The 24,122-nt window shown below is 69.7% G+C and overlaps 1 protein-coding gene across 1 annotated transcript in view; it reads left to right on the forward strand.

Moving 5' to 3' along the window:
• Window positions 1-21,667: 21,667 nt before the first annotated feature.
• TBX4 (T-box transcription factor 4) overlaps window positions 21,668-24,122 on the forward strand; it is a 78,288-nt gene continuing 75,833 nt past the window's right edge. Inside the window, 2 exon segments of the mRNA XM_048519368.1 lie at window positions 21,668-21,707; window positions 23,182-23,398. Coding sequence (XP_048375325.1) covers window positions 21,668-21,707; window positions 23,182-23,398 — 257 coding nt within the window.

The raw sequence follows: 24,122 nt of genomic DNA on the forward strand, positions 1-24,122 counted from the left end.
GGGGGGGGGGGGGGTGGGGGGGGGGGGGGGTGGGGGGGGGGGGGGGTGGGGGGGGGGGGGGGTGGGGGGGGGGGGGGGTGGGGGGGGGGGGGGGTGGGGGGGGGGGGGGGTGGGGGGGGGGGGGGGTGGGGGGGGGGGGGGGTGGGGGGGGGGGGGGGTGGGGGGGGGGGGGGGTGGGGGGGGGGGGGGGTGGGGGGGGGGGGGGGTGGGGGGGGGGGGGGGTGGGGGGGGGGGGGGGTGGGGGGGGGGGGGGGTGGGGGGGGGGGGGGGTGGGGGGGGGGGGGGGTGGGGGGGGGGGGGGGTGGGGGGGGGGGGGGGTGGGGGGGGGGGGGGGTGGGGGGGGGGGGGGGTGGGGGGGGGGGGGGGTGGGGGGGGGGGGGGGTGGGGGGGGGGGGGGGTGGGGGGGGGGGGGGGTGGGGGGGGGGGGGGGTGGGGGGGGGGGGGGGTGGGGGGGGGGGGGGGTGGGGGGGGGGGGGGGTGGGGGGGGGGGGGGGTGGGGGGGGGGGGGGGTGGGGGGGGGGGGGGGTGGGGGGGGGGGGGGGTGGGGGGGGGGGGGGGTGGGGGGGGGGGGGGGTGGGGGGGGGGGGGGGTGGGGGGGGGGGGGGGTGGGGGGGGGGGGGGGTGGGGGGGGGGGGGGGTGGGGGGGGGGGGGGGTGGGGGGGGGGGGGGGTGGGGGGGGGGGGGGGTGGGGGGGGGGGGGGGTGGGGGGGGGGGGGGGTGGGGGGGGGGGGGGGTGGGGGGGGGGGGGGGTGGGGGGGGGGGGGGGTGGGGGGGGGGGGGGGTGGGGGGGGGGGGGGGTGGGGGGGGGGGGGGGTGGGGGGGGGGGGGGGTGGGGGGGGGGGGGGGTGGGGGGGGGGGGGGGTGGGGGGGGGGGGGGGTGGGGGGGGGGGGGGGTGGGGGGGGGGGGGGGTGGGGGGGGGGGGGGGTGGGGGGGGGGGGGGGTGGGGGGGGGGGGGGGTGGGGGGGGGGGGGGGTGGGGGGGGGGGGGGGTGGGGGGGGGGGGGGGTGGGGGGGGGGGGGGGTGGGGGGGGGGGGGGGTGGGGGGGGGGGGGGGTGGGGGGGGGGGGGGGTGGGGGGGGGGGGGGGTGGGGGGGGGGGGGGGTGGGGGGGGGGGGGGGTGGGGGGGGGGGGGGGTGGGGGGGGGGGGGGGTGGGGGGGGGGGGGGGTGGGGGGGGGGGGGGGTGGGGGGGGGGGGGGGTGGGGGGGGGGGGGGGTGGGGGGGGGGGGGGGTGGGGGGGGGGGGGGGTGGGGGGGGGGGGGGGTGGGGGGGGGGGGGGGTGGGGGGGGGGGGGGGTGGGGGGGGGGGGGGGTGGGGGGGGGGGGGGGTGGGGGGGGGGGGGGGTGGGGGGGGGGGGGGGTGGGGGGGGGGGGGGGTGGGGGGGGGGGGGGGTGGGGGGGGGGGGGGGTGGGGGGGGGGGGGGGTGGGGGGGGGGGGGGGTGGGGGGGGGGGGGGGTGGGGGGGGGGGGGGGTGGGGGGGGGGGGGGGTGGGGGGGGGGGGGGGTGGGGGGGGGGGGGGGTGGGGGGGGGGGGGGGTGGGGGGGGGGGGGGGTGGGGGGGGGGGGGGGTGGGGGGGGGGGGGGGTGGGGGGGGGGGGGGGTGGGGGGGGGGGGGGGTGGGGGGGGGGGGGGGTGGGGGGGGGGGGGGGTGGGGGGGGGGGGGGGTGGGGGGGGGGGGGGGTGGGGGGGGGGGGGGGTGGGGGGGGGGGGGGGTGGGGGGGGGGGGGGGTGGGGGGGGGGGGGGGTGGGGGGGGGGGGGGGTGGGGGGGGGGGGGGGTGGGGGGGGGGGGGGGTGGGGGGGGGGGGGGGTGGGGGGGGGGGGGGGTGGGGGGGGGGGGGGGTGGGGGGGGGGGGGGGTGGGGGGGGGGGGGGGTGGGGGGGGGGGGGGGTGGGGGGGGGGGGGGGTGGGGGGGGGGGGGGGTGGGGGGGGGGGGGGGTGGGGGGGGGGGGGGGTGGGGGGGGGGGGGGGTGGGGGGGGGGGGGGGTGGGGGGGGGGGGGGGTGGGGGGGGGGGGGGGTGGGGGGGGGGGGGGGTGGGGGGGGGGGGGGGTGGGGGGGGGGGGGGGTGGGGGGGGGGGGGGGTGGGGGGGGGGGGGGGTGGGGGGGGGGGGGGGTGGGGGGGGGGGGGGGTGGGGGGGGGGGGGGGTGGGGGGGGGGGGGGGTGGGGGGGGGGGGGGGTGGGGGGGGGGGGGGGTGGGGGGGGGGGGGGGTGGGGGGGGGGGGGGGTGGGGGGGGGGGGGGGTGGGGGGGGGGGGGGGTGGGGGGGGGGGGGGGTGGGGGGGGGGGGGGGTGGGGGGGGGGGGGGGTGGGGGGGGGGGGGGGTGGGGGGGGGGGGGGGTGGGGGGGGGGGGGGGTGGGGGGGGGGGGGGGTGGGGGGGGGGGGGGGTGGGGGGGGGGGGGGGTGGGGGGGGGGGGGGGTGGGGGGGGGGGGGGGTGGGGGGGGGGGGGGGTGGGGGGGGGGGGGGGTGGGGGGGGGGGGGGGTGGGGGGGGGGGGGGGTGGGGGGGGGGGGGGGTGGGGGGGGGGGGGGGTGGGGGGGGGGGGGGGTGGGGGGGGGGGGGGGTGGGGGGGGGGGGGGGTGGGGGGGGGGGGGGGTGGGGGGGGGGGGGGGTGGGGGGGGGGGGGGGTGGGGGGGGGGGGGGGTGGGGGGGGGGGGGGGTGGGGGGGGGGGGGGGTGGGGGGGGGGGGGGGTGGGGGGGGGGGGGGGTGGGGGGGGGGGGGGGTGGGGGGGGGGGGGGGTGGGGGGGGGGGGGGGTGGGGGGGGGGGGGGGTGGGGGGGGGGGGGGGTGGGGGGGGGGGGGGGTGGGGGGGGGGGGGGGTGGGGGGGGGGGGGGGTGGGGGGGGGGGGGGGTGGGGGGGGGGGGGGGTGGGGGGGGGGGGGGGTGGGGGGGGGGGGGGGTGGGGGGGGGGGGGGGTGGGGGGGGGGGGGGGTGGGGGGGGGGGGGGGTGGGGGGGGGGGGGGGTGGGGGGGGGGGGGGGTGGGGGGGGGGGGGGGTGGGGGGGGGGGGGGGTGGGGGGGGGGGGGGGTGGGGGGGGGGGGGGGTGGGGGGGGGGGGGGGTGGGGGGGGGGGGGGGTGGGGGGGGGGGGGGGTGGGGGGGGGGGGGGGTGGGGGGGGGGGGGGGTGGGGGGGGGGGGGGGTGGGGGGGGGGGGGGGTGGGGGGGGGGGGGGGTGGGGGGGGGGGGGGGTGGGGGGGGGGGGGGGTGGGGGGGGGGGGGGGTGGGGGGGGGGGGGGGTGGGGGGGGGGGGGGGTGGGGGGGGGGGGGGGTGGGGGGGGGGGGGGGTGGGGGGGGGGGGGGGTGGGGGGGGGGGGGGGTGGGGGGGGGGGGGGGTGGGGGGGGGGGGGGGTGGGGGGGGGGGGGGGTGGGGGGGGGGGGGGGTGGGGGGGGGGGGGGGTGGGGGGGGGGGGGGGTGGGGGGGGGGGGGGGTGGGGGGGGGGGGGGGTGGGGGGGGGGGGGGGTGGGGGGGGGGGGGGGTGGGGGGGGGGGGGGGTGGGGGGGGGGGGGGGTGGGGGGGGGGGGGGGTGGGGGGGGGGGGGGGTGGGGGGGGGGGGGGGTGGGGGGGGGGGGGGGTGGGGGGGGGGGGGGGTGGGGGGGGGGGGGGGTGGGGGGGGGGGGGGGTGGGGGGGGGGGGGGGTGGGGGGGGGGGGGGGTGGGGGGGGGGGGGGGTGGGGGGGGGGGGGGGTGGGGGGGGGGGGGGGTGGGGGGGGGGGGGGGTGGGGGGGGGGGGGGGTGGGGGGGGGGGGGGGTGGGGGGGGGGGGGGGTGGGGGGGGGGGGGGGTGGGGGGGGGGGGGGGTGGGGGGGGGGGGGGGTGGGGGGGGGGGGGGGTGGGGGGGGGGGGGGGTGGGGGGGGGGGGGGGTGGGGGGGGGGGGGGGTGGGGGGGGGGGGGGGTGGGGGGGGGGGGGGGTGGGGGGGGGGGGGGGTGGGGGGGGGGGGGGGTGGGGGGGGGGGGGGGTGGGGGGGGGGGGGGGTGGGGGGGGGGGGGGGTGGGGGGGGGGGGGGGTGGGGGGGGGGGGGGGTGGGGGGGGGGGGGGGTGGGGGGGGGGGGGGGTGGGGGGGGGGGGGGGTGGGGGGGGGGGGGGGTGGGGGGGGGGGGGGGTGGGGGGGGGGGGGGGTGGGGGGGGGGGGGGGTGGGGGGGGGGGGGGGTGGGGGGGGGGGGGGGTGGGGGGGGGGGGGGGTGGGGGGGGGGGGGGGTGGGGGGGGGGGGGGGTGGGGGGGGGGGGGGGTGGGGGGGGGGGGGGGTGGGGGGGGGGGGGGGTGGGGGGGGGGGGGGGTGGGGGGGGGGGGGGGTGGGGGGGGGGGGGGGTGGGGGGGGGGGGGGGTGGGGGGGGGGGGGGGTGGGGGGGGGGGGGGGTGGGGGGGGGGGGGGGTGGGGGGGGGGGGGGGTGGGGGGGGGGGGGGGTGGGGGGGGGGGGGGGTGGGGGGGGGGGGGGGTGGGGGGGGGGGGGGGTGGGGGGGGGGGGGGGTGGGGGGGGGGGGGGGTGGGGGGGGGGGGGGGTGGGGGGGGGGGGGGGTGGGGGGGGGGGGGGGTGGGGGGGGGGGGGGGTGGGGGGGGGGGGGGGTGGGGGGGGGGGGGGGTGGGGGGGGGGGGGGGTGGGGGGGGGGGGGGGTGGGGGGGGGGGGGGGTGGGGGGGGGGGGGGGTGGGGGGGGGGGGGGGTGGGGGGGGGGGGGGGTGGGGGGGGGGGGGGGTGGGGGGGGGGGGGGGTGGGGGGGGGGGGGGGTGGGGGGGGGGGGGGGTGGGGGGGGGGGGGGGTGGGGGGGGGGGGGGGTGGGGGGGGGGGGGGGTGGGGGGGGGGGGGGGTGGGGGGGGGGGGGGGTGGGGGGGGGGGGGGGTGGGGGGGGGGGGGGGTGGGGGGGGGGGGGGGTGGGGGGGGGGGGGGGTGGGGGGGGGGGGGGGTGGGGGGGGGGGGGGGTGGGGGGGGGGGGGGGTGGGGGGGGGGGGGGGTGGGGGGGGGGGGGGGTGGGGGGGGGGGGGGGTGGGGGGGGGGGGGGGTGGGGGGGGGGGGGGGTGGGGGGGGGGGGGGGTGGGGGGGGGGGGGGGTGGGGGGGGGGGGGGGTGGGGGGGGGGGGGGGTGGGGGGGGGGGGGGGTGGGGGGGGGGGGGGGTGGGGGGGGGGGGGGGTGGGGGGGGGGGGGGGTGGGGGGGGGGGGGGGTGGGGGGGGGGGGGGGTGGGGGGGGGGGGGGGTGGGGGGGGGGGGGGGTGGGGGGGGGGGGGGGTGGGGGGGGGGGGGGGTGGGGGGGGGGGGGGGTGGGGGGGGGGGGGGGTGGGGGGGGGGGGGGGTGGGGGGGGGGGGGGGTGGGGGGGGGGGGGGGTGGGGGGGGGGGGGGGTGGGGGGGGGGGGGGGTGGGGGGGGGGGGGGGTGGGGGGGGGGGGGGGTGGGGGGGGGGGGGGGTGGGGGGGGGGGGGGGTGGGGGGGGGGGGGGGTGGGGGGGGGGGGGGGTGGGGGGGGGGGGGGGTGGGGGGGGGGGGGGGTGGGGGGGGGGGGGGGTGGGGGGGGGGGGGGGTGGGGGGGGGGGGGGGTGGGGGGGGGGGGGGGTGGGGGGGGGGGGGGGTGGGGGGGGGGGGGGGTGGGGGGGGGGGGGGGTGGGGGGGGGGGGGGGTGGGGGGGGGGGGGGGTGGGGGGGGGGGGGGGTGGGGGGGGGGGGGGGTGGGGGGGGGGGGGGGTGGGGGGGGGGGGGGGTGGGGGGGGGGGGGGGTGGGGGGGGGGGGGGGTGGGGGGGGGGGGGGGTGGGGGGGGGGGGGGGTGGGGGGGGGGGGGGGTGGGGGGGGGGGGGGGTGGGGGGGGGGGGGGGTGGGGGGGGGGGGGGGTGGGGGGGGGGGGGGGTGGGGGGGGGGGGGGGTGGGGGGGGGGGGGGGTGGGGGGGGGGGGGGGTGGGGGGGGGGGGGGGTGGGGGGGGGGGGGGGTGGGGGGGGGGGGGGGTGGGGGGGGGGGGGGGTGGGGGGGGGGGGGGGTGGGGGGGGGGGGGGGTGGGGGGGGGGGGGGGTGGGGGGGGGGGGGGGTGGGGGGGGGGGGGGGTGGGGGGGGGGGGGGGTGGGGGGGGGGGGGGGTGGGGGGGGGGGGGGGTGGGGGGGGGGGGGGGTGGGGGGGGGGGGGGGTGGGGGGGGGGGGGGGTGGGGGGGGGGGGGGGTGGGGGGGGGGGGGGGTGGGGGGGGGGGGGGGTGGGGGGGGGGGGGGGTGGGGGGGGGGGGGGGTGGGGGGGGGGGGGGGTGGGGGGGGGGGGGGGTGGGGGGGGGGGGGGGTGGGGGGGGGGGGGGGTGGGGGGGGGGGGGGGTGGGGGGGGGGGGGGGTGGGGGGGGGGGGGGGTGGGGGGGGGGGGGGGTGGGGGGGGGGGGGGGTGGGGGGGGGGGGGGGTGGGGGGGGGGGGGGGTGGGGGGGGGGGGGGGTGGGGGGGGGGGGGGGTGGGGGGGGGGGGGGGTGGGGGGGGGGGGGGGTGGGGGGGGGGGGGGGTGGGGGGGGGGGGGGGTGGGGGGGGGGGGGGGTGGGGGGGGGGGGGGGTGGGGGGGGGGGGGGGTGGGGGGGGGGGGGGGTGGGGGGGGGGGGGGGTGGGGGGGGGGGGGGGTGGGGGGGGGGGGGGGTGGGGGGGGGGGGGGGTGGGGGGGGGGGGGGGTGGGGGGGGGGGGGGGTGGGGGGGGGGGGGGGTGGGGGGGGGGGGGGGTGGGGGGGGGGGGGGGTGGGGGGGGGGGGGGGTGGGGGGGGGGGGGGGTGGGGGGGGGGGGGGGTGGGGGGGGGGGGGGGTGGGGGGGGGGGGGGGTGGGGGGGGGGGGGGGTGGGGGGGGGGGGGGGTGGGGGGGGGGGGGGGTGGGGGGGGGGGGGGGTGGGGGGGGGGGGGGGTGGGGGGGGGGGGGGGTGGGGGGGGGGGGGGGTGGGGGGGGGGGGGGGTGGGGGGGGGGGGGGGTGGGGGGGGGGGGGGGTGGGGGGGGGGGGGGGTGGGGGGGGGGGGGGGTGGGGGGGGGGGGGGGTGGGGGGGGGGGGGGGTGGGGGGGGGGGGGGGTGGGGGGGGGGGGGGGTGGGGGGGGGGGGGGGTGGGGGGGGGGGGGGGTGGGGGGGGGGGGGGGTGGGGGGGGGGGGGGGTGGGGGGGGGGGGGGGTGGGGGGGGGGGGGGGTGGGGGGGGGGGGGGGTGGGGGGGGGGGGGGGTGGGGGGGGGGGGGGGTGGGGGGGGGGGGGGGTGGGGGGGGGGGGGGGTGGGGGGGGGGGGGGGTGGGGGGGGGGGGGGGTGGGGGGGGGGGGGGGTGGGGGGGGGGGGGGGTGGGGGGGGGGGGGGGTGGGGGGGGGGGGGGGTGGGGGGGGGGGGGGGTGGGGGGGGGGGGGGGTGGGGGGGGGGGGGGGTGGGGGGGGGGGGGGGTGGGGGGGGGGGGGGGTGGGGGGGGGGGGGGGTGGGGGGGGGGGGGGGTGGGGGGGGGGGGGGGTGGGGGGGGGGGGGGGTGGGGGGGGGGGGGGGTGGGGGGGGGGGGGGGTGGGGGGGGGGGGGGGTGGGGGGGGGGGGGGGTGGGGGGGGGGGGGGGTGGGGGGGGGGGGGGGTGGGGGGGGGGGGGGGTGGGGGGGGGGGGGGGTGGGGGGGGGGGGGGGTGGGGGGGGGGGGGGGTGGGGGGGGGGGGGGGTGGGGGGGGGGGGGGGTGGGGGGGGGGGGGGGTGGGGGGGGGGGGGGGTGGGGGGGGGGGGGGGTGGGGGGGGGGGGGGGTGGGGGGGGGGGGGGGTGGGGGGGGGGGGGGGTGGGGGGGGGGGGGGGTGGGGGGGGGGGGGGGTGGGGGGGGGGGGGGGTGGGGGGGGGGGGGGGTGGGGGGGGGGGGGGGTGGGGGGGGGGGGGGGTGGGGGGGGGGGGGGGTGGGGGGGGGGGGGGGTGGGGGGGGGGGGGGGTGGGGGGGGGGGGGGGTGGGGGGGGGGGGGGGTGGGGGGGGGGGGGGGTGGGGGGGGGGGGGGGTGGGGGGGGGGGGGGGTGGGGGGGGGGGGGGGTGGGGGGGGGGGGGGGTGGGGGGGGGGGGGGGTGGGGGGGGGGGGGGGTGGGGGGGGGGGGGGGTGGGGGGGGGGGGGGGTGGGGGGGGGGGGGGGTGGGGGGGGGGGGGGGTGGGGGGGGGGGGGGGTGGGGGGGGGGGGGGGTGGGGGGGGGGGGGGGTGGGGGGGGGGGGGGGTGGGGGGGGGGGGGGGTGGGGGGGGGGGGGGGTGGGGGGGGGGGGGGGTGGGGGGGGGGGGGGGTGGGGGGGGGGGGGGGTGGGGGGGGGGGGGGGTGGGGGGGGGGGGGGGTGGGGGGGGGGGGGGGTGGGGGGGGGGGGGGGTGGGGGGGGGGGGGGGTGGGGGGGGGGGGGGGTGGGGGGGGGGGGGGGTGGGGGGGGGGGGGGGTGGGGGGGGGGGGGGGTGGGGGGGGGGGGGGGTGGGGGGGGGGGGGGGTGGGGGGGGGGGGGGGTGGGGGGGGGGGGGGGTGGGGGGGGGGGGGGGTGGGGGGGGGGGGGGGTGGGGGGGGGGGGGGGTGGGGGGGGGGGGGGGTGGGGGGGGGGGGGGGTGGGGGGGGGGGGGGGTGGGGGGGGGGGGGGGTGGGGGGGGGGGGGGGTGGGGGGGGGGGGGGGTGGGGGGGGGGGGGGGTGGGGGGGGGGGGGGGTGGGGGGGGGGGGGGGTGGGGGGGGGGGGGGGTGGGGGGGGGGGGGGGTGGGGGGGGGGGGGGGTGGGGGGGGGGGGGGGTGGGGGGGGGGGGGGGTGGGGGGGGGGGGGGGTGGGGGGGGGGGGGGGTGGGGGGGGGGGGGGGTGGGGGGGGGGGGGGGTGGGGGGGGGGGGGGGTGGGGGGGGGGGGGGGTGGGGGGGGGGGGGGGTGGGGGGGGGGGGGGGTGGGGGGGGGGGGGGGTGGGGGGGGGGGGGGGTGGGGGGGGGGGGGGGTGGGGGGGGGGGGGGGTGGGGGGGGGGGGGGGTGGGGGGGGGGGGGGGTGGGGGGGGGGGGGGGTGGGGGGGGGGGGGGGTGGGGGGGGGGGGGGGTGGGGGGGGGGGGGGGTGGGGGGGGGGGGGGGTGGGGGGGGGGGGGGGTGGGGGGGGGGGGGGGTGGGGGGGGGGGGGGGTGGGGGGGGGGGGGGGTGGGGGGGGGGGGGGGTGGGGGGGGGGGGGGGTGGGGGGGGGGGGGGGTGGGGGGGGGGGGGGGTGGGGGGGGGGGGGGGTGGGGGGGGGGGGGGGTGGGGGGGGGGGGGGGTGGGGGGGGGGGGGGGTGGGGGGGGGGGGGGGTGGGGGGGGGGGGGGGTGGGGGGGGGGGGGGGTGGGGGGGGGGGGGGGTGGGGGGGGGGGGGGGTGGGGGGGGGGGGGGGTGGGGGGGGGGGGGGGTGGGGGGGGGGGGGGGTGGGGGGGGGGGGGGGTGGGGGGGGGGGGGGGTGGGGGGGGGGGGGGGTGGGGGGGGGGGGGGGTGGGGGGGGGGGGGGGTGGGGGGGGGGGGGGGTGGGGGGGGGGGGGGGTGGGGGGGGGGGGGGGTGGGGGGGGGGGGGGGTGGGGGGGGGGGGGGGTGGGGGGGGGGGGGGGTGGGGGGGGGGGGGGGTGGGGGGGGGGGGGGGTGGGGGGGGGGGGGGGTGGGGGGGGGGGGGGGTGGGGGGGGGGGGGGGTGGGGGGGGGGGGGGGTGGGGGGGGGGGGGGGTGGGGGGGGGGGGGGGTGGGGGGGGGGGGGGGTGGGGGGGGGGGGGGGTGGGGGGGGGGGGGGGTGGGGGGGGGGGGGGGTGGGGGGGGGGGGGGGTGGGGGGGGGGGGGGGTGGGGGGGGGGGGGGGTGGGGGGGGGGGGGGGTGGGGGGGGGGGGGGGTGGGGGGGGGGGGGGGTGGGGGGGGGGGGGGGTGGGGGGGGGGGGGGGTGGGGGGGGGGGGGGGTGGGGGGGGGGGGGGGTGGGGGGGGGGGGGGGTGGGGGGGGGGGGGGGTGGGGGGGGGGGGGGGTGGGGGGGGGGGGGGGTGGGGGGGGGGGGGGGTGGGGGGGGGGGGGGGTGGGGGGGGGGGGGGGTGGGGGGGGGGGGGGGTGGGGGGGGGGGGGGGTGGGGGGGGGGGGGGGTGGGGGGGGGGGGGGGTGGGGGGGGGGGGGGGTGGGGGGGGGGGGGGGTGGGGGGGGGGGGGGGTGGGGGGGGGGGGGGGTGGGGGGGGGGGGGGGTGGGGGGGGGGGGGGGTGGGGGGGGGGGGGGGTGGGGGGGGGGGGGGGTGGGGGGGGGGGGGGGTGGGGGGGGGGGGGGGTGGGGGGGGGGGGGGGTGGGGGGGGGGGGGGGTGGGGGGGGGGGGGGGTGGGGGGGGGGGGGGGTGGGGGGGGGGGGGGGTGGGGGGGGGGGGGGGTGGGGGGGGGGGGGGGTGGGGGGGGGGGGGGGTGGGGGGGGGGGGGGGTGGGGGGGGGGGGGGGTGGGGGGGGGGGGGGGTGGGGGGGGGGGGGGGTGGGGGGGGGGGGGGGTGGGGGGGGGGGGGGGTGGGGGGGGGGGGGGGTGGGGGGGGGGGGGGGTGGGGGGGGGGGGGGGTGGGGGGGGGGGGGGGTGGGGGGGGGGGGGGGTGGGGGGGGGGGGGGGTGGGGGGGGGGGGGGGTGGGGGGGGGGGGGGGTGGGGGGGGGGGGGGGTGGGGGGGGGGGGGGGTGGGGGGGGGGGGGGGTGGGGGGGGGGGGGGGTGGGGGGGGGGGGGGGTGGGGGGGGGGGGGGGTGGGGGGGGGGGGGGGTGGGGGGGGGGGGGGGTGGGGGGGGGGGGGGGTGGGGGGGGGGGGGGGTGGGGGGGGGGGGGGGTGGGGGGGGGGGGGGGTGGGGGGGGGGGGGGGTGGGGGGGGGGGGGGGTGGGGGGGGGGGGGGGTGGGGGGGGGGGGGGGTGGGGGGGGGGGGGGGTGGGGGGGGGGGGGGGTGGGGGGGGGGGGGGGTGGGGGGGGGGGGGGGTGGGGGGGGGGGGGGGTGGGGGGGGGGGGGGGTGGGGGGGGGGGGGGGTGGGGGGGGGGGGGGGTGGGGGGGGGGGGGGGTGGGGGGGGGGGGGGGTGGGGGGGGGGGGGGGTGGGGGGGGGGGGGGGTGGGGGGGGGGGGGGGTGGGGGGGGGGGGGGGTGGGGGGGGGGGGGGGTGGGGGGGGGGGGGGGTGGGGGGGGGGGGGGGTGGGGGGGGGGGGGGGTGGGGGGGGGGGGGGGTGGGGGGGGGGGGGGGTGGGGGGGGGGGGGGGTGGGGGGGGGGGGGGGTGGGGGGGGGGGGGGGTGGGGGGGGGGGGGGGTGGGGGGGGGGGGGGGTGGGGGGGGGGGGGGGTGGGGGGGGGGGGGGGTGGGGGGGGGGGGGGGTGGGGGGGGGGGGGGGTGGGGGGGGGGGGGGGTGGGGGGGGGGGGGGGTGGGGGGGGGGGGGGGTGGGGGGGGGGGGGGGTGGGGGGGGGGGGGGGTGGGGGGGGGGGGGGGTGGGGGGGGGGGGGGGTGGGGGGGGGGGGGGGTGGGGGGGGGGGGGGGTGGGGGGGGGGGGGGGTGGGGGGGGGGGGGGGTGGGGGGGGGGGGGGGTGGGGGGGGGGGGGGGTGGGGGGGGGGGGGGGTGGGGGGGGGGGGGGGTGGGGGGGGGGGGGGGTGGGGGGGGGGGGGGGTGGGGGGGGGGGGGGGTGGGGGGGGGGGGGGGTGGGGGGGGGGGGGGGTGGGGGGGGGGGGGGGTGGGGGGGGGGGGGGGTGGGGGGGGGGGGGGGTGGGGGGGGGGGGGGGTGGGGGGGGGGGGGGGTGGGGGGGGGGGGGGGTGGGGGGGGGGGGGGGTGGGGGGGGGGGGGGGTGGGGGGGGGGGGGGGTGGGGGGGGGGGGGGGTGGGGGGGGGGGGGGGTGGGGGGGGGGGGGGGTGGGGGGGGGGGGGGGTGGGGGGGGGGGGGGGTGGGGGGGGGGGGGGGTGGGGGGGGGGGGGGGTGGGGGGGGGGGGGGGTGGGGGGGGGGGGGGGTGGGGGGGGGGGGGGGTGGGGGGGGGGGGGGGTGGGGGGGGGGGGGGGTGGGGGGGGGGGGGGGTGGGGGGGGGGGGGGGTGGGGGGGGGGGGGGGTGGGGGGGGGGGGGGGTGGGGGGGGGGGGGGGTGGGGGGGGGGGGGGGTGGGGGGGGGGGGGGGTGGGGGGGGGGGGGGGTGGGGGGGGGGGGGGGTGGGGGGACCAACCTGTGTTATTCAAGAATCGCAATATGTGTGATTCTTTTGTTGTAATGCGCCCCAACAGCTGCGGCCAAACAAATGGCCGTGGCTGTGGGGCGCGTTCGTTGGCTGCAATCCAACAGGAGAATTGCAGTCCCCAACTCCCATCTGCAGAGTCACACAGGGACAAAGGGCCGTTTCATGTGATTCCAAGGGAGGCAGGGAAACCCCCCCCCCCAAAAAAAACCCCACCTCTGTGCAAAGGGACAGCCAGCCATGCGAACAGGTCGGGGCAAAGACGGGTTCGTGTAACCTGCCGTTCACTCACTATTATTTTGCTGTGCGGAAGGGGTCTATGCCTACCCCCCTTTAAAATAATTTTTATAATTCTTTTACAATCCTTTTAATTATTTTTAAAGCTTGATTCCCAGCTCTGCCGCCTGAGCTGTGGAGGCTTATCTGGGGAATTCAGATTAGCCTGTACACTCCCACACACACGCCAGCTGGGTGACCTTGGGCTAGTCACAGCTTCTCGGAGCTCTCTCAGCCCCACCTACCTCACAGGGCGTTTGTTGTGAGGGGGGAAGGGCAAGGAGATTGTCAGCCCCTTGGAGTCTCCTGCAGGAGAGAAAGGGGGATATAAATCCAAACTCTTCTTCTTCTTCTTTTGTTCCTTTGAATATTTATGCTTTTATCCTACTGTTTTATGTATCCAGTTTCTTCATATCAGTAGATCCTTTCAGATATATATATTTACAATTTTAAAACGTTTCACCCCTTAGTTATATTTTATTTACCTCATCCTAGTCTATGGTGGTCAATGATCGTAATAAAGATTGCTTGATTGAATGGCCCTTTCCACACAACACACAATGTTTTCAGGCAGGCAATACAATGTTTCCCCCATGGAGTTCTGCATGGCTCTTAGTCCAAAACGTTTTATTTCCAGCCTGAAAAGGTTTTATTTGCATGCTGTTCCCTCACGATTCTTTTTTGAAAATATTTTGAAAACGTCTTCTGCCAAATGTTTATTTATTTCAACAAACATTAAAAATACATCATACTCAAATCATTAGTATATATGTCCATAACATTAAAAAACCAATATCATACATACTTTTTAATGTTATGGGCATATATACTAATGAAAACATTTTCACTTGCTGCACAATCTCTCTTTAAAACGTTTCCCGTGTCTCTCTGTAGTCCAGGAGTCTTCCAACTATGGCCCTCCAGATGTTCATAGACTACAATTCCCATGAGCCCTACCACTTGGCCATGCTGGCAGGGGCTGATGGGAATTGTAGTCCATGAACATCTGGAGGGCCATAGTTTGAAGACCCCTGCTTGTAGTCCCTGGACTTCCTTGCTGGCGCCATGTTCTGAGCTCCCATTGGCTGTCTCACTCTATTTCCATCATGGGGTGGTGGTGTCATAGCTAAATAGATGCAGGGCCGTAGCAAGGGGGAACTTCACTCAGGGCACATGTGCTCCCTGCGCCTCTGCCATGCCCCAAAATGCCACGCCATGCCCCTGGAATGCCCCCACACCGGCGTGCGCCTGGTGTGTCACACCCCCTGTCCTCTTGGCACTACGCCACTGCACAGATGTGACTCCTAGAGAATCACAGCACAAGGCTTTGAAGCTTCATAGCTATGAATCTAATTTTTTTTTAATGGAACAAACACAAAATGGAGGCATGGAAGTGTTTTCAAGGGGGCGAGTGTGGACAAATGGGTTTTTAAAAAAATGTTTTCAGGGGCTTGTGTGGAAAGGGCCATTGATTGATTGAAGTTGCTGGGAGACCCTCTCTCCCAGTTTGGTTTCTGAGATTTCTCAGATAAATCTGAGATTTCTGAGATTGGACTGAGAAGTCCATGATAGAATAGAGGAAGCCTGTCACCTCTGACAGAAACTTGGGCTCATTCCGCACATGCAGAATAATGCACTTTCAAACTGCTTTCAGTGCTCTTTGAAGCTGTGCGGAATGGCAAAATCCACTTGCAAACAGTTGTGAAAGTGGTTTGAAAACGCATTATTTTGCGTGTGCGGAAGGGGCCTTGGATCTGGTCAGGTTTTTTTAAAAAATGATTCTCTGGATGCTGAACTGGGCAATTGGGAAGAAATTCTTCCCTTGGGTTTCACAGTGACTTCGTTTTTCCTAGGGTGGTAAACTTGGGTGGGGGCTGTACAGCTACATATGCAGGAAGAGAGCTTGCATGAAATACTGCCCTTCAGTATAAGAAAGTAGGGTGCCCAGAGGGTCAGTTGTAATCTAGCCTTCTTCCTGATACACTGACTCTTTCATGTATATGAATATTTTCCCCCAAGCAAGCCAAATAGGTTGAGAAAATTATGGAAAGGGGAGAGAGAGAGAAGGTTGGAGTCAGTGGTGGGATCCAAAAATTTTAGTAACAGGTTCCCTCGCCAGCCACCCCTCAGCAAAGGGGGCAGAGGCGTACCTAGGCAAACCTGAGCCCTGGGCAAAACCTGAGTTGGATTTTCCCCCCCCCCCCCATGGGCAGCCACCCCACCACAACCCAGAACTTTTTTTTTTGCACCAGGTCATTTCTAAATCATCATCACATTATAGAAAATGCCCCAACTCACAAATCTGAACCCAGCAATGGTGAAACACACAGGTTCTTCGATAGAGACTGGTGAGATAAAAGGTACGAAAGGCTGAGAATCCATGAATTGCAGTACCTGAAAGGGATTAACCCAGTTCAGGGAGTTACATTATTAGTCGCAATTGCTATATGGAACCTTCACGTTCAAAGGCAGTCTGCCTCTCAGGGAGGCGAGGGTGTGGAGACGGAAAAGCGGACCCAATTAGTAACCCACTCTCGGGAACTGGTGAGAACCTGCTGGATCCCACCTCTGGTTGAAGTCCCTTCTCCATCTGTTATTTGCTCCATCACTTATTTGGTCCAAACCAGGAACCCACCACAAAAGAACAGAGGAAAAGACGACTACACGGACTAGGGACATCCCCTTCTGAATGGTAGAACGGGAATTCCTGCAAACTCGCCACTATAAGCTGAACTAGCAAAGAGTTTTACAGTGCAGTTCTCCTGAGCAGAGCTATGTCCTTTCAACTTTGTTGACGCTTAAGAGGGTAATTGTAACTGAATAAGGCCCTCACCTGCAATCGAGGAATAATAAAACTGCCGTTCCTTTCAGGACTGTTCTAAAATTTTACGCACCAAATTATTGAATTGCAATGTGATTAGATAGGCACATACACAGCAGTGATGGGATCCAAAAATTTTAGTAACAGGTTCCCATGGTGGTGGGATTCAAACAGTGGCGTAGCACCAATTGGGCAGGGCGGGGCATGATGGGGGCGTGGCCGGGCATTCCGGGGGCGGGGCATTAATAATTTCTGTTACTGTAAAAAACTCTTACTGTAAAAAAAGTTCCTAATTTCCAGCTGGTATCTTTCTGTCCATAATTTAAACTCATTCTAGCAAGTCCTATCGTCTACTGCCAACAGAAACAACTACTTCTCTAATTGACTGCCTGTCAAATACTTAATACTTTCAAATACTTAATTTTGTTTCTAGAAATCAAAAGAAGGATCCTTTCCTTAAACAAGGAACTTTACCATATTACTAAAACATGTTTTTAAAACAGCCCAACAGGGAGAATTATCCTGCTTTCTACCTTCGCTAACCAGCCACAAAGGAAACAACAGGACTTTATGATTTTTGGACCTAATGGAATTTCTAACGGAAAAGCAGACCCAATTAGTAACCCCCTCTCAGCACACACAAATAATTAGTACCCCACTCTCGGGAACTGGTGAGAACCTGCTGGATCCCACCTCTGATACACAGTGATTGTTACACAATAAATAACTACACTTACCTGGCACCTTTATTCCAGAAATAGAGGAGAACGTAAAACTGCTTTGCTGATTGGCTCACTTTATTTAGCGTATGGGTTTTTAAAGCGGTTTACCAACATTTTAAAACGCTTGCCACGTTGCCCATATCAGAATTATATAACTCGTTGTGTAATGAGGAAGCTGAAATGTGCAGTCGATTCTGCTCTCAGTAACTTTTTTTTAAGTCCTGTATAAACTCAACACGTATTGAGGTCCAGACTTAAAAGCCCAATTGCTTTCTGTTTGCAACAATAGCCACACAGGGAGAGGAAAAAGCAGAGACAAGTTGCTAGCAGCAGGCAGGGGTACACGGCAACTAACTCAGGAGAAGTTTGCTTTTCCTTTAGCCGATTTACTCAGCTGTCTAAATCTGATTGTACCAGCTGATTAGAAGAAGAAGAGTTTGGACTTATATCCCCCCTTTCTCTCCTGTAGGAGACTCAAAGGGGTTACAATCTCCTTGCCCTTTCCCCCTCAAAACAAACACCCTGTGAGGTAGGTGGGGCTGAGAGAGCTCAGAAGAACTGTGAGTAGCCCAAGGTCACCCAGCTGGCGTGTGTGGGAGTGTACAGGCTAATCTGAATTCCCCAGATAAACCTCCACAGCTCAGGCGGCAGAGCGGGGAATCAAACCCGGTTCCTCCAGATTAGAAGGCACCTGCTCTTAACCACTATGCCACTGCTGCTGCTCCTCCTGAAGTTACTCTCTGGCCGCTAGGGGCTCACCCTTGGAGACTCCATCCCAAGTTGTAATCACACTGGGCAATTGTCAGGAACGCAGAGACAACATATGTTGACGTTTGTTTCATACGTAGAAACGGTGTGGTGTATTGGTTAAAGCAGGGGTGGCCAACCTATGGTGCACCAGATGTGTATGGACTACAATTACCATCAGCCCCTGCCAGTATGGCCAATTGGGCTGGGGGAATTGTAGTCCATGAACATCTGGAGCACCATAGGTTGGCCACCCCTGGGTTAAAGTATATGGATTACGCAACCCCCACTCTGCCGTGGAAACTTGCCGGGTGACCTTGGGCCAGTCACACACACTCAGCATCACCTACCTCACAGGGTTGTTGTACGGATAAAATGGAGGAGAAGAGAACAAAGGAAGCTGCTTTGGATCCCAATTGTTGAGAAAGGTGGGATATAAATAAAGTGAACAAAACAAAACAAAACAAACACACAGCTCTATAACATCCATTGTTTACAGCAAAGCTGGCCAGTTTCTGCATTTGGTTGGCCCATGGGCCAGAACTGTAGTTTGTTGCGCCAGCTGACCCCAGCCAGGGATGATCCCATGCAAATCGCAAAGGCTTCAAAGCTACCAAGTCATGTGCTCAAGCTTTGTCAGATGTTTGTATATAAGAACATAAGAACAAGCCTGCTGGATCAGACCAGAGTCCATCTAGTCCAGCTCTCTGCTACTCGCAGTGGCCCACCAGGTTCCTTGGGGAGCTCACATGCAGGAAGTGAAAGCAATGGCCTTCTGCTGCTGCTGTTCCCGAGCACCTGGTCTGCTAAGGCATTTGCAATCTCAGATCAAGGAGGATCAAGATTGGGAGCCATAGATCGACTTCTCCTCCATAAATCTGTCCAAGCCCTTTTTAAAGCTATCCAGGTGAGTGGCCATCACCACCTCCTGTGGCAGCATATTCCAAACACCAATCACACGTTGCGTGAAGAAGTGTTTCCTTTTATTAGTCCTAATTCTTCCCCCCAGCATTTTCAATGGATGCCCCCTGGTTCTAGTATTGTGAGAAAGAGAGAAGAATGTCTCTCTGTCGACGTTTTCTACCCCATGCATAATTTTATAGGCTTCAATCCTATCCCCCCTCAGACGTCTCCTCTCCAAACTAAAGAGTCCCAAACGCTGCAGCCTCTCCTCATAAGGAAGGTGCTCCAATCCCTCCATCATCCTCGTTGCCCTTCTCTGTTTAACTTTTCTTTAAAATATTTCAATGCCGCCGTTCCATGTGATCAGGGTCTCCAAGACAGCATGCTTAAAAACGTGAAAGCATCAGAACAACGTAAAGAAACATTTAAAATTGTAAAATAATTCAATAAAAACAAACTAACAACATGAGAACCAGTCCAATGAAGAACGTCTAAATGCCATGTAAATACTGGCTTATAACATTCAGTTACAGTTCTGTGCATTGTGTGTGTGTGTGTGTGTGTGTGTGTGTGTGTGTGTGTGTGTGTGTGTGTGTGTGTGTGTGTGTGTGTGTGTGTGTGTGTGTGTGAGAGAGGACATGGTCTCAATTTTTAAAATAATTTATTTATTAAATATGTGTAGTATAAACTCAAAACATAACAAAACAGTGTTACACAGTTGACATACATAAGTTCAAAATTAGCAATAACAGCTACATTTAACAGTAAAATAAAATAAAAACTAACCTTTCAAAAACATACAAATCTACTTCTAGCATGCTGACGTGCAACGTCAAATCTACTAAGACTTAAATACATACATGACGTGAGAAATGGCTACCAATCTTGATCCTCTTTGATCTGAGATTGCAAATGCCTTAACAGTCCAGGTGCTCGGGAGCAACAGCTGCAGAAGGCCATTGCTTTCACATCCTGCATGTGAGCTCCCAAAGGCACCTGGTGGGCCACTGCGAGTAGCAGAGAGCTGGACTAGATGGACTCTGGTCTGATCCAGCTGGCTTGTTCTTATGTTCTTAAGCGCCATTGCTTTCTACCATCCTGCACGTGAGCTCCCAAAGGCACCTGGTGGGCCACTGCGAGTAGCAGAGTGCTGGACTAGATGGACTCTGGTCTGATCCAGCTGGCTCTTTTCTTATGTTCTTAAGGGCCATTGCTTTCACATCCTGCACTGTGAGCTCCCAAAGGCACCTGGTGGGCCACTGCGAGTAGCAGAGAGCTGGACTAGATGGACTGTGGTCTGATCCAGCTGGCTCTTTCTTATGTTCTTAAGGCCATTGCTTTCACATCCTGCACGTGAGCTCCCAAAGGCACCTGGTGGGCCACTGCGAGTAGCAGAGAGCTGGACTAGATGGACTCTGGTCTGATCCAGCTGGCTCTTTCTTATGTTCTTAAGGCCATTGCTTTCACATCCTGCACGTGAGCTCCCAAAGGCACCTGGTGGGCCACTGCGAGTAGCAGAGAGCTGGACTAGATGGACTGTGGTCTGATCCAGCTGGCTTGTTCTTATGTTCTTATGTTCTTATGAAAAAAACAAAACAAAAAACAATACCTAAAACACAGAATCGATCTTATCTATCTTTCGAATAACTACATTTTTGCTCATCTTTATTTATTATTTATTTATTTATTATTTATTGCTCATCTGTATTATGAGACCTTATATTGTATTTGTTTTATGTCTCATTGTACACCGCCCAGAGCCCTTCGGGGGTTGGGCGGTCTATTAAGCCGAATAAAATCATCATCATCATCATCATCATCATCATCATCATCATCATCATCATCATCATCATCATCATCATCATCTTAATAATAATCTTAATAAAACTTATACATATACATTGAAAGTGACTTCCCTCTATCTAACCTTCAGCGTTTCGTTATAATTATATGGTTTGGTCTCAATTTAAAGAAGGATTACTGTGAGTTGTTTTGATGGATTAGGCTGCGTACAGGACTTTAAAAAATAAGTTTTAGAACGGTGGTTGGAGGAGAAAGAAGATGGCAGGGCTGGTTTTTCAGCACAGAAAGAAACTCAGCACAACTTCTGTCTTCTCAGTAGTGGATTCCACACAGGCCAAACGTAAAGTCTGCAGGACATTATAAAAACTATTATGGGGGGAACTTCGCACAGGTCCCGTTCCCCAAAACGAAATTTCCCTCGACCCGGGATTTTCGAAAATCGCGAAACCAGCGAGCCCTTTGCACAGTCGCGCGTTGGAGGCACTCCTGTGTGAACATAACAGGCAGGAAACGCTTTATTTCCCTCCCTCCCTTCCATCCATTCAATTTAGGTTCCCTGCCAGGTCGCCCAGCATGTTGTAGGCAGAATCTTTGGCTCGTTCCGCACATGCAGAATAATGCACTTCCAAACTGCTTTCAGTGCCCTTTGAAGCTGTGCGGAAGAGCAAAACCCACTTGCAAACAGTTGTGAAAGTGGTTTGAAAATGCATTATTTTGCGTGTGTGGAAGGGGCCTTTGCGTGCCCACCAGAGTACACAGTCCCCTAAGCCCGTTTTCTCCCCGTGGCAGCGAGTATGACCACCATATAGATCTGCAACAACTCAGTCATTATTGCCCGGCCATTTCAGGGAAATCCCCTTTTTTAAAAAGCGGGGAGGATTAGTGTCTGTACACTTTTGCAGCTACACACGTGTTGCAGGAGACCTAAAAAACAGAAGCATCTCCGTGTGAAGGCGTGAAAGCAGCCCGGATTGTTTCCATGGGCTCCAATCGCTGTCTTAACGGATAAACAGCACACACGCAAATAGCAAAACAGAAAACGGGTTCATTTATAACAACTGCCACCTGTTACAAATATGCTGTGCGGAATCTGCCCACGATGCACTGCGTGTAGGAAATCCAAGTCTCCGGGACTTCAGACAACAGCACAGAGGAAGCCTTCTAATGCAGAGCTATTAACTCTCAGGTGTGCTGGATAGACCGCCGGTTTCCTCTGAAGTCAGGTAGTGCTTTACTATTCCTGCTCTGTCGTCCTGCTGAGCTAGCCCAGATACAGGCAGACGATGGTTGGTGAGGTATTCCTGGTAGTGTTACAGCAGGGTAACGGGTTCAAAATATTGAAGCCAAAAAGCTTAAGCCGACAAAGGAATAAAATCAGATAAATATTTTATTCACGCCAACAGACGGGCAAAACGGCATCAGGGGATCCACGCAAAATGACAGTGTGTTCTTACTTTTATAGGTTACATCAGAATAGCAGTAAAAAGAATACACCCCAAAAGTTCATCATCATCAATCAATCCTAAAGAAAGGTGGAGATTTTCCCTTTCCCCAAAACATTTGGAGTTGTCCAAGACCCTTATTGGAAGATGTCAGCACCTGGTTCTTTGACGCAAGATGAACTAGGGCCCTGTTTCTTTCTAATCTATATTGTCTTTTGTTGTCCTTCTCCTTAGACGAAGAGCCTAAACATTTTCATGTTTCTCTCTTCTGTCACTAGAAGAAGGGCAAATCCAAGGTATCTGTCTGGGAGCAGTAAGACCTTAAAAACAGTTGAATTTGCACATTCTGTATAACTCTGAACAAGGGGCATTCTGCTGGGCTATCAAGCTTGCCGAGTAACAGAAAAAGGATAGATTTTCAAGCTTGCATTTTTCCTGGTTCAGCGGCATCATGGTTGCCAACTACCCATTACAAGGAAAGAAGAAGAAGAGTTTAGATTTATATCCCCTCTTTCTCTCCTGCAGGAGACTCAAAGGGGCTGACAATCTCCTTGCCCTTCCCCCCCCCCCACAACAAACACCCTGTGAGGTGGGTGGGGCTAAGAGAGCTCCGAGAAGCTGTGACTAGCCCAAGGTCACCCAACTGGCGTGTGTGGGAGTGGACAGGCTAATCTGAATTCCCCAGATAAGCCTCCACAACTCAAGTGGCAGAGCTGGGAATCAAACCCGGTTCCTCCAGATCAGAGTGCACCTGCTCTTAGCCACTGCTCTTAGCCACTACGCCACTGCTGCTCCAGTGGCGTAGTAATGGGGGGCAAAAAGAAAACCTTTGCTTTTTCAGAGTATATTCCTCTTATGCCTTCTGCGCCTACAGTAGTGTGGGAAATGCACCACCTGTACAGCGGCTGGCCCTTAAAACTACCAGGTAGGTGGAATGCAATGCGGCCACCTTGTAGGATTTCCAGGTGCTGAGGCCAGCCCTAGCTGTCTTGGGGAGAAGAATGTTGCCATTCAATATGTTATAGTGTAGAAAGCATGCGCGCATTCCAGCTTTATTGCACAGGCAGGCTAGGTCAACACAAATCTGGAATTCTCTCCACATAATTGTTCCTGTTAAAACTATACACATTGATATAATTTGGGAGTCTGGGTTGCAAAATGGTATGCTTTTTTTTTTGGTAGACGCTTCCGCCTTTGGCATGGATTGGCTGAACTGCTCTGATGTCACAGGAGGGGAGGGGTCCTTGGCTGTCATTGGGTGAGCTCAGGGGCGCAACGAGGCAGCCCTGGGCAAACTGTAGCCCTGGGCAAAACCTGAGTTGGATCCCCCACCCCCATGGGCGGCCACTCCACCACGACCAAATTTCTTTTTGCACCAGGACATTGGTGCCTGCAGGGGGTGTATTTTTAGACATATCAGCACAAAAATTTCAGCATATCATCAGGAGCCTGTCCTTATGCTACTCCCCAGGTTTGGTGAGGTTTGGTTCAGGGAGTCCAAAGTTATGGACTCCCAAAGGGGGTGCCCCATCCCCCATTGTTTCCAATGGGAGCTAATAGGAGATGGGGGCTACAGTTTTGAGGGTCCATAACTTTGGCCCCCCTGAACCAAACTGCACCAAACGTGGGGGGTGCCATCATCTCCAGATGATACCTTTGCCAAATTACCTGAGTGCCTAGGGAGCACCCATCCAAAAATGCACCCCTGCAGGAACATCCCAGAAATTCTGCCCAAGAATCTTTGTTCTGGCATTGAGTTTTCTGCATTTCTGCTGTCAATGGTGGGGATTGCAGGCTGTGGGGGGTACATTGGTACCTGAAGGCACAGTCTCAAAACTTTCAGGGTCTCTACTCAGGAGACTCACTCCTAATGATACCCCCCTAAGCATTTGGTTCAGGGGGGGGGCCAAAGTTATGGACCCTCAAAACTGTAGCCCCCATCTCCTATTAGCTCCCGAAACAATGGGGGGGGGGGATAGGGGGCACCCCCTTTGGGAGTCCATAACTATGGACTCCCTGAACCAAACCTCACCAAACTTGGGGGGTAGCATAAAGACAGTCTCCTGATGAGACCCTGAAATTTTGGTGCCACTAGCCTAAAAACCGCACCCCCTGCAGGCCAAAAATGGAAAACCATTGAAATACCCAAAAACGAACCCAGCATTTTGATGCCCCCCACAAGGTGATGCCCTGGGCAGCTGCCCACCTTGCCCAATGGGCATTACGCCAGTGGGTGAGCTGCTCCCATGCTACAAAAGGACAGTGCAAAGAAGGGTGGGGCGGAAGCCAAGACAGAGCGAGCAAAACGGGAAGGCTAGGAAATCTCATGTTGGTGGAGGGGAAAAATCCAATAATTCGAGTTTTTAGTCAGCTATCTGTTGACTTTTCCTTCCTGTTAGCAACGCAGAGTGGAAAGTCCACTCTAGCCTCTGACCACTGTAAGTTTTGCTTGTGTTTCTGCAAACCATGCTTACGTGTCTTTCTAATTTTATCTATTTATTCTCAATTCTTTTGTCCGAAGACTATTGAGAATATTAAAGTGTACCTGCACGAGAAGGAACTATGGAAGAAATTTCACGAAGCTGGCACAGAGATGATCATCACCAAAGCTGGAAGGTGGGTTTAAAAATCCTTTTGCTCCTAAATTCCTTTCTTACGGGTTTCGGCGATGTCTGCAGCTTCATGTTTTTATGAAATCCAGCCTCCGTGTAGAGACTAGACCGCAGTGGTGGCGAACCTTTGGCACTCCAGATGTTATGGACTACAATTCCCAGCAGCCCCTGCCAGCATGGCCAATTGTAGGGGCTGATGGGAATTGTAGTCCATAACATCCGGAGTGCCAAAGGTTCACCACCACGGGACTAGAGAATAAAGCAAAGATATTTTGCCTCAGCATGGTATAATTGCTGCATCATAAATATGGCTTTCTTTTTCTTACTAAGTGCCCCTTAGACCTGTTTCCCCTGTACAACAGTCCCTAGAATACTTTGGTTCCTACTTTATGCCACGGTTATTGTGTGATAGGTAAAATATTTACCTGCTCCTTAATTAAGTAGTGATGGACTCTGGTGCATTTTTAACGGAGGCTCCCAAGTAGGATGACTTCTTCTGCTTTTTAAAATGCTGTTCTAGAGTTACCTGCTCTTGTCCTGGGTAACAGACGTCACCTTGTAAATATCTGGTCAGTGAAGTAAAATGAAGTTAGCTGAGCCAACTGCCCACGCAGGTAGTGGGGAGACCAGAATTCAAATTCCTACTTGGCCACAAAGCTCGCTGTGGCCAATTTCCCACTGCCAGTGTAACCTCTATCTGTGGGTTCTGTGGGGCAGAACTTGGAATG

The sequence above is a fragment of the Sphaerodactylus townsendi genome, linkage group LG16 (genome assembly GCF_021028975.2).
Source record: "Sphaerodactylus townsendi isolate TG3544 linkage group LG16, MPM_Stown_v2.3, whole genome shotgun sequence".
Taxonomy (NCBI): domain Eukaryota; kingdom Metazoa; phylum Chordata; class Lepidosauria; order Squamata; family Sphaerodactylidae; genus Sphaerodactylus; species Sphaerodactylus townsendi.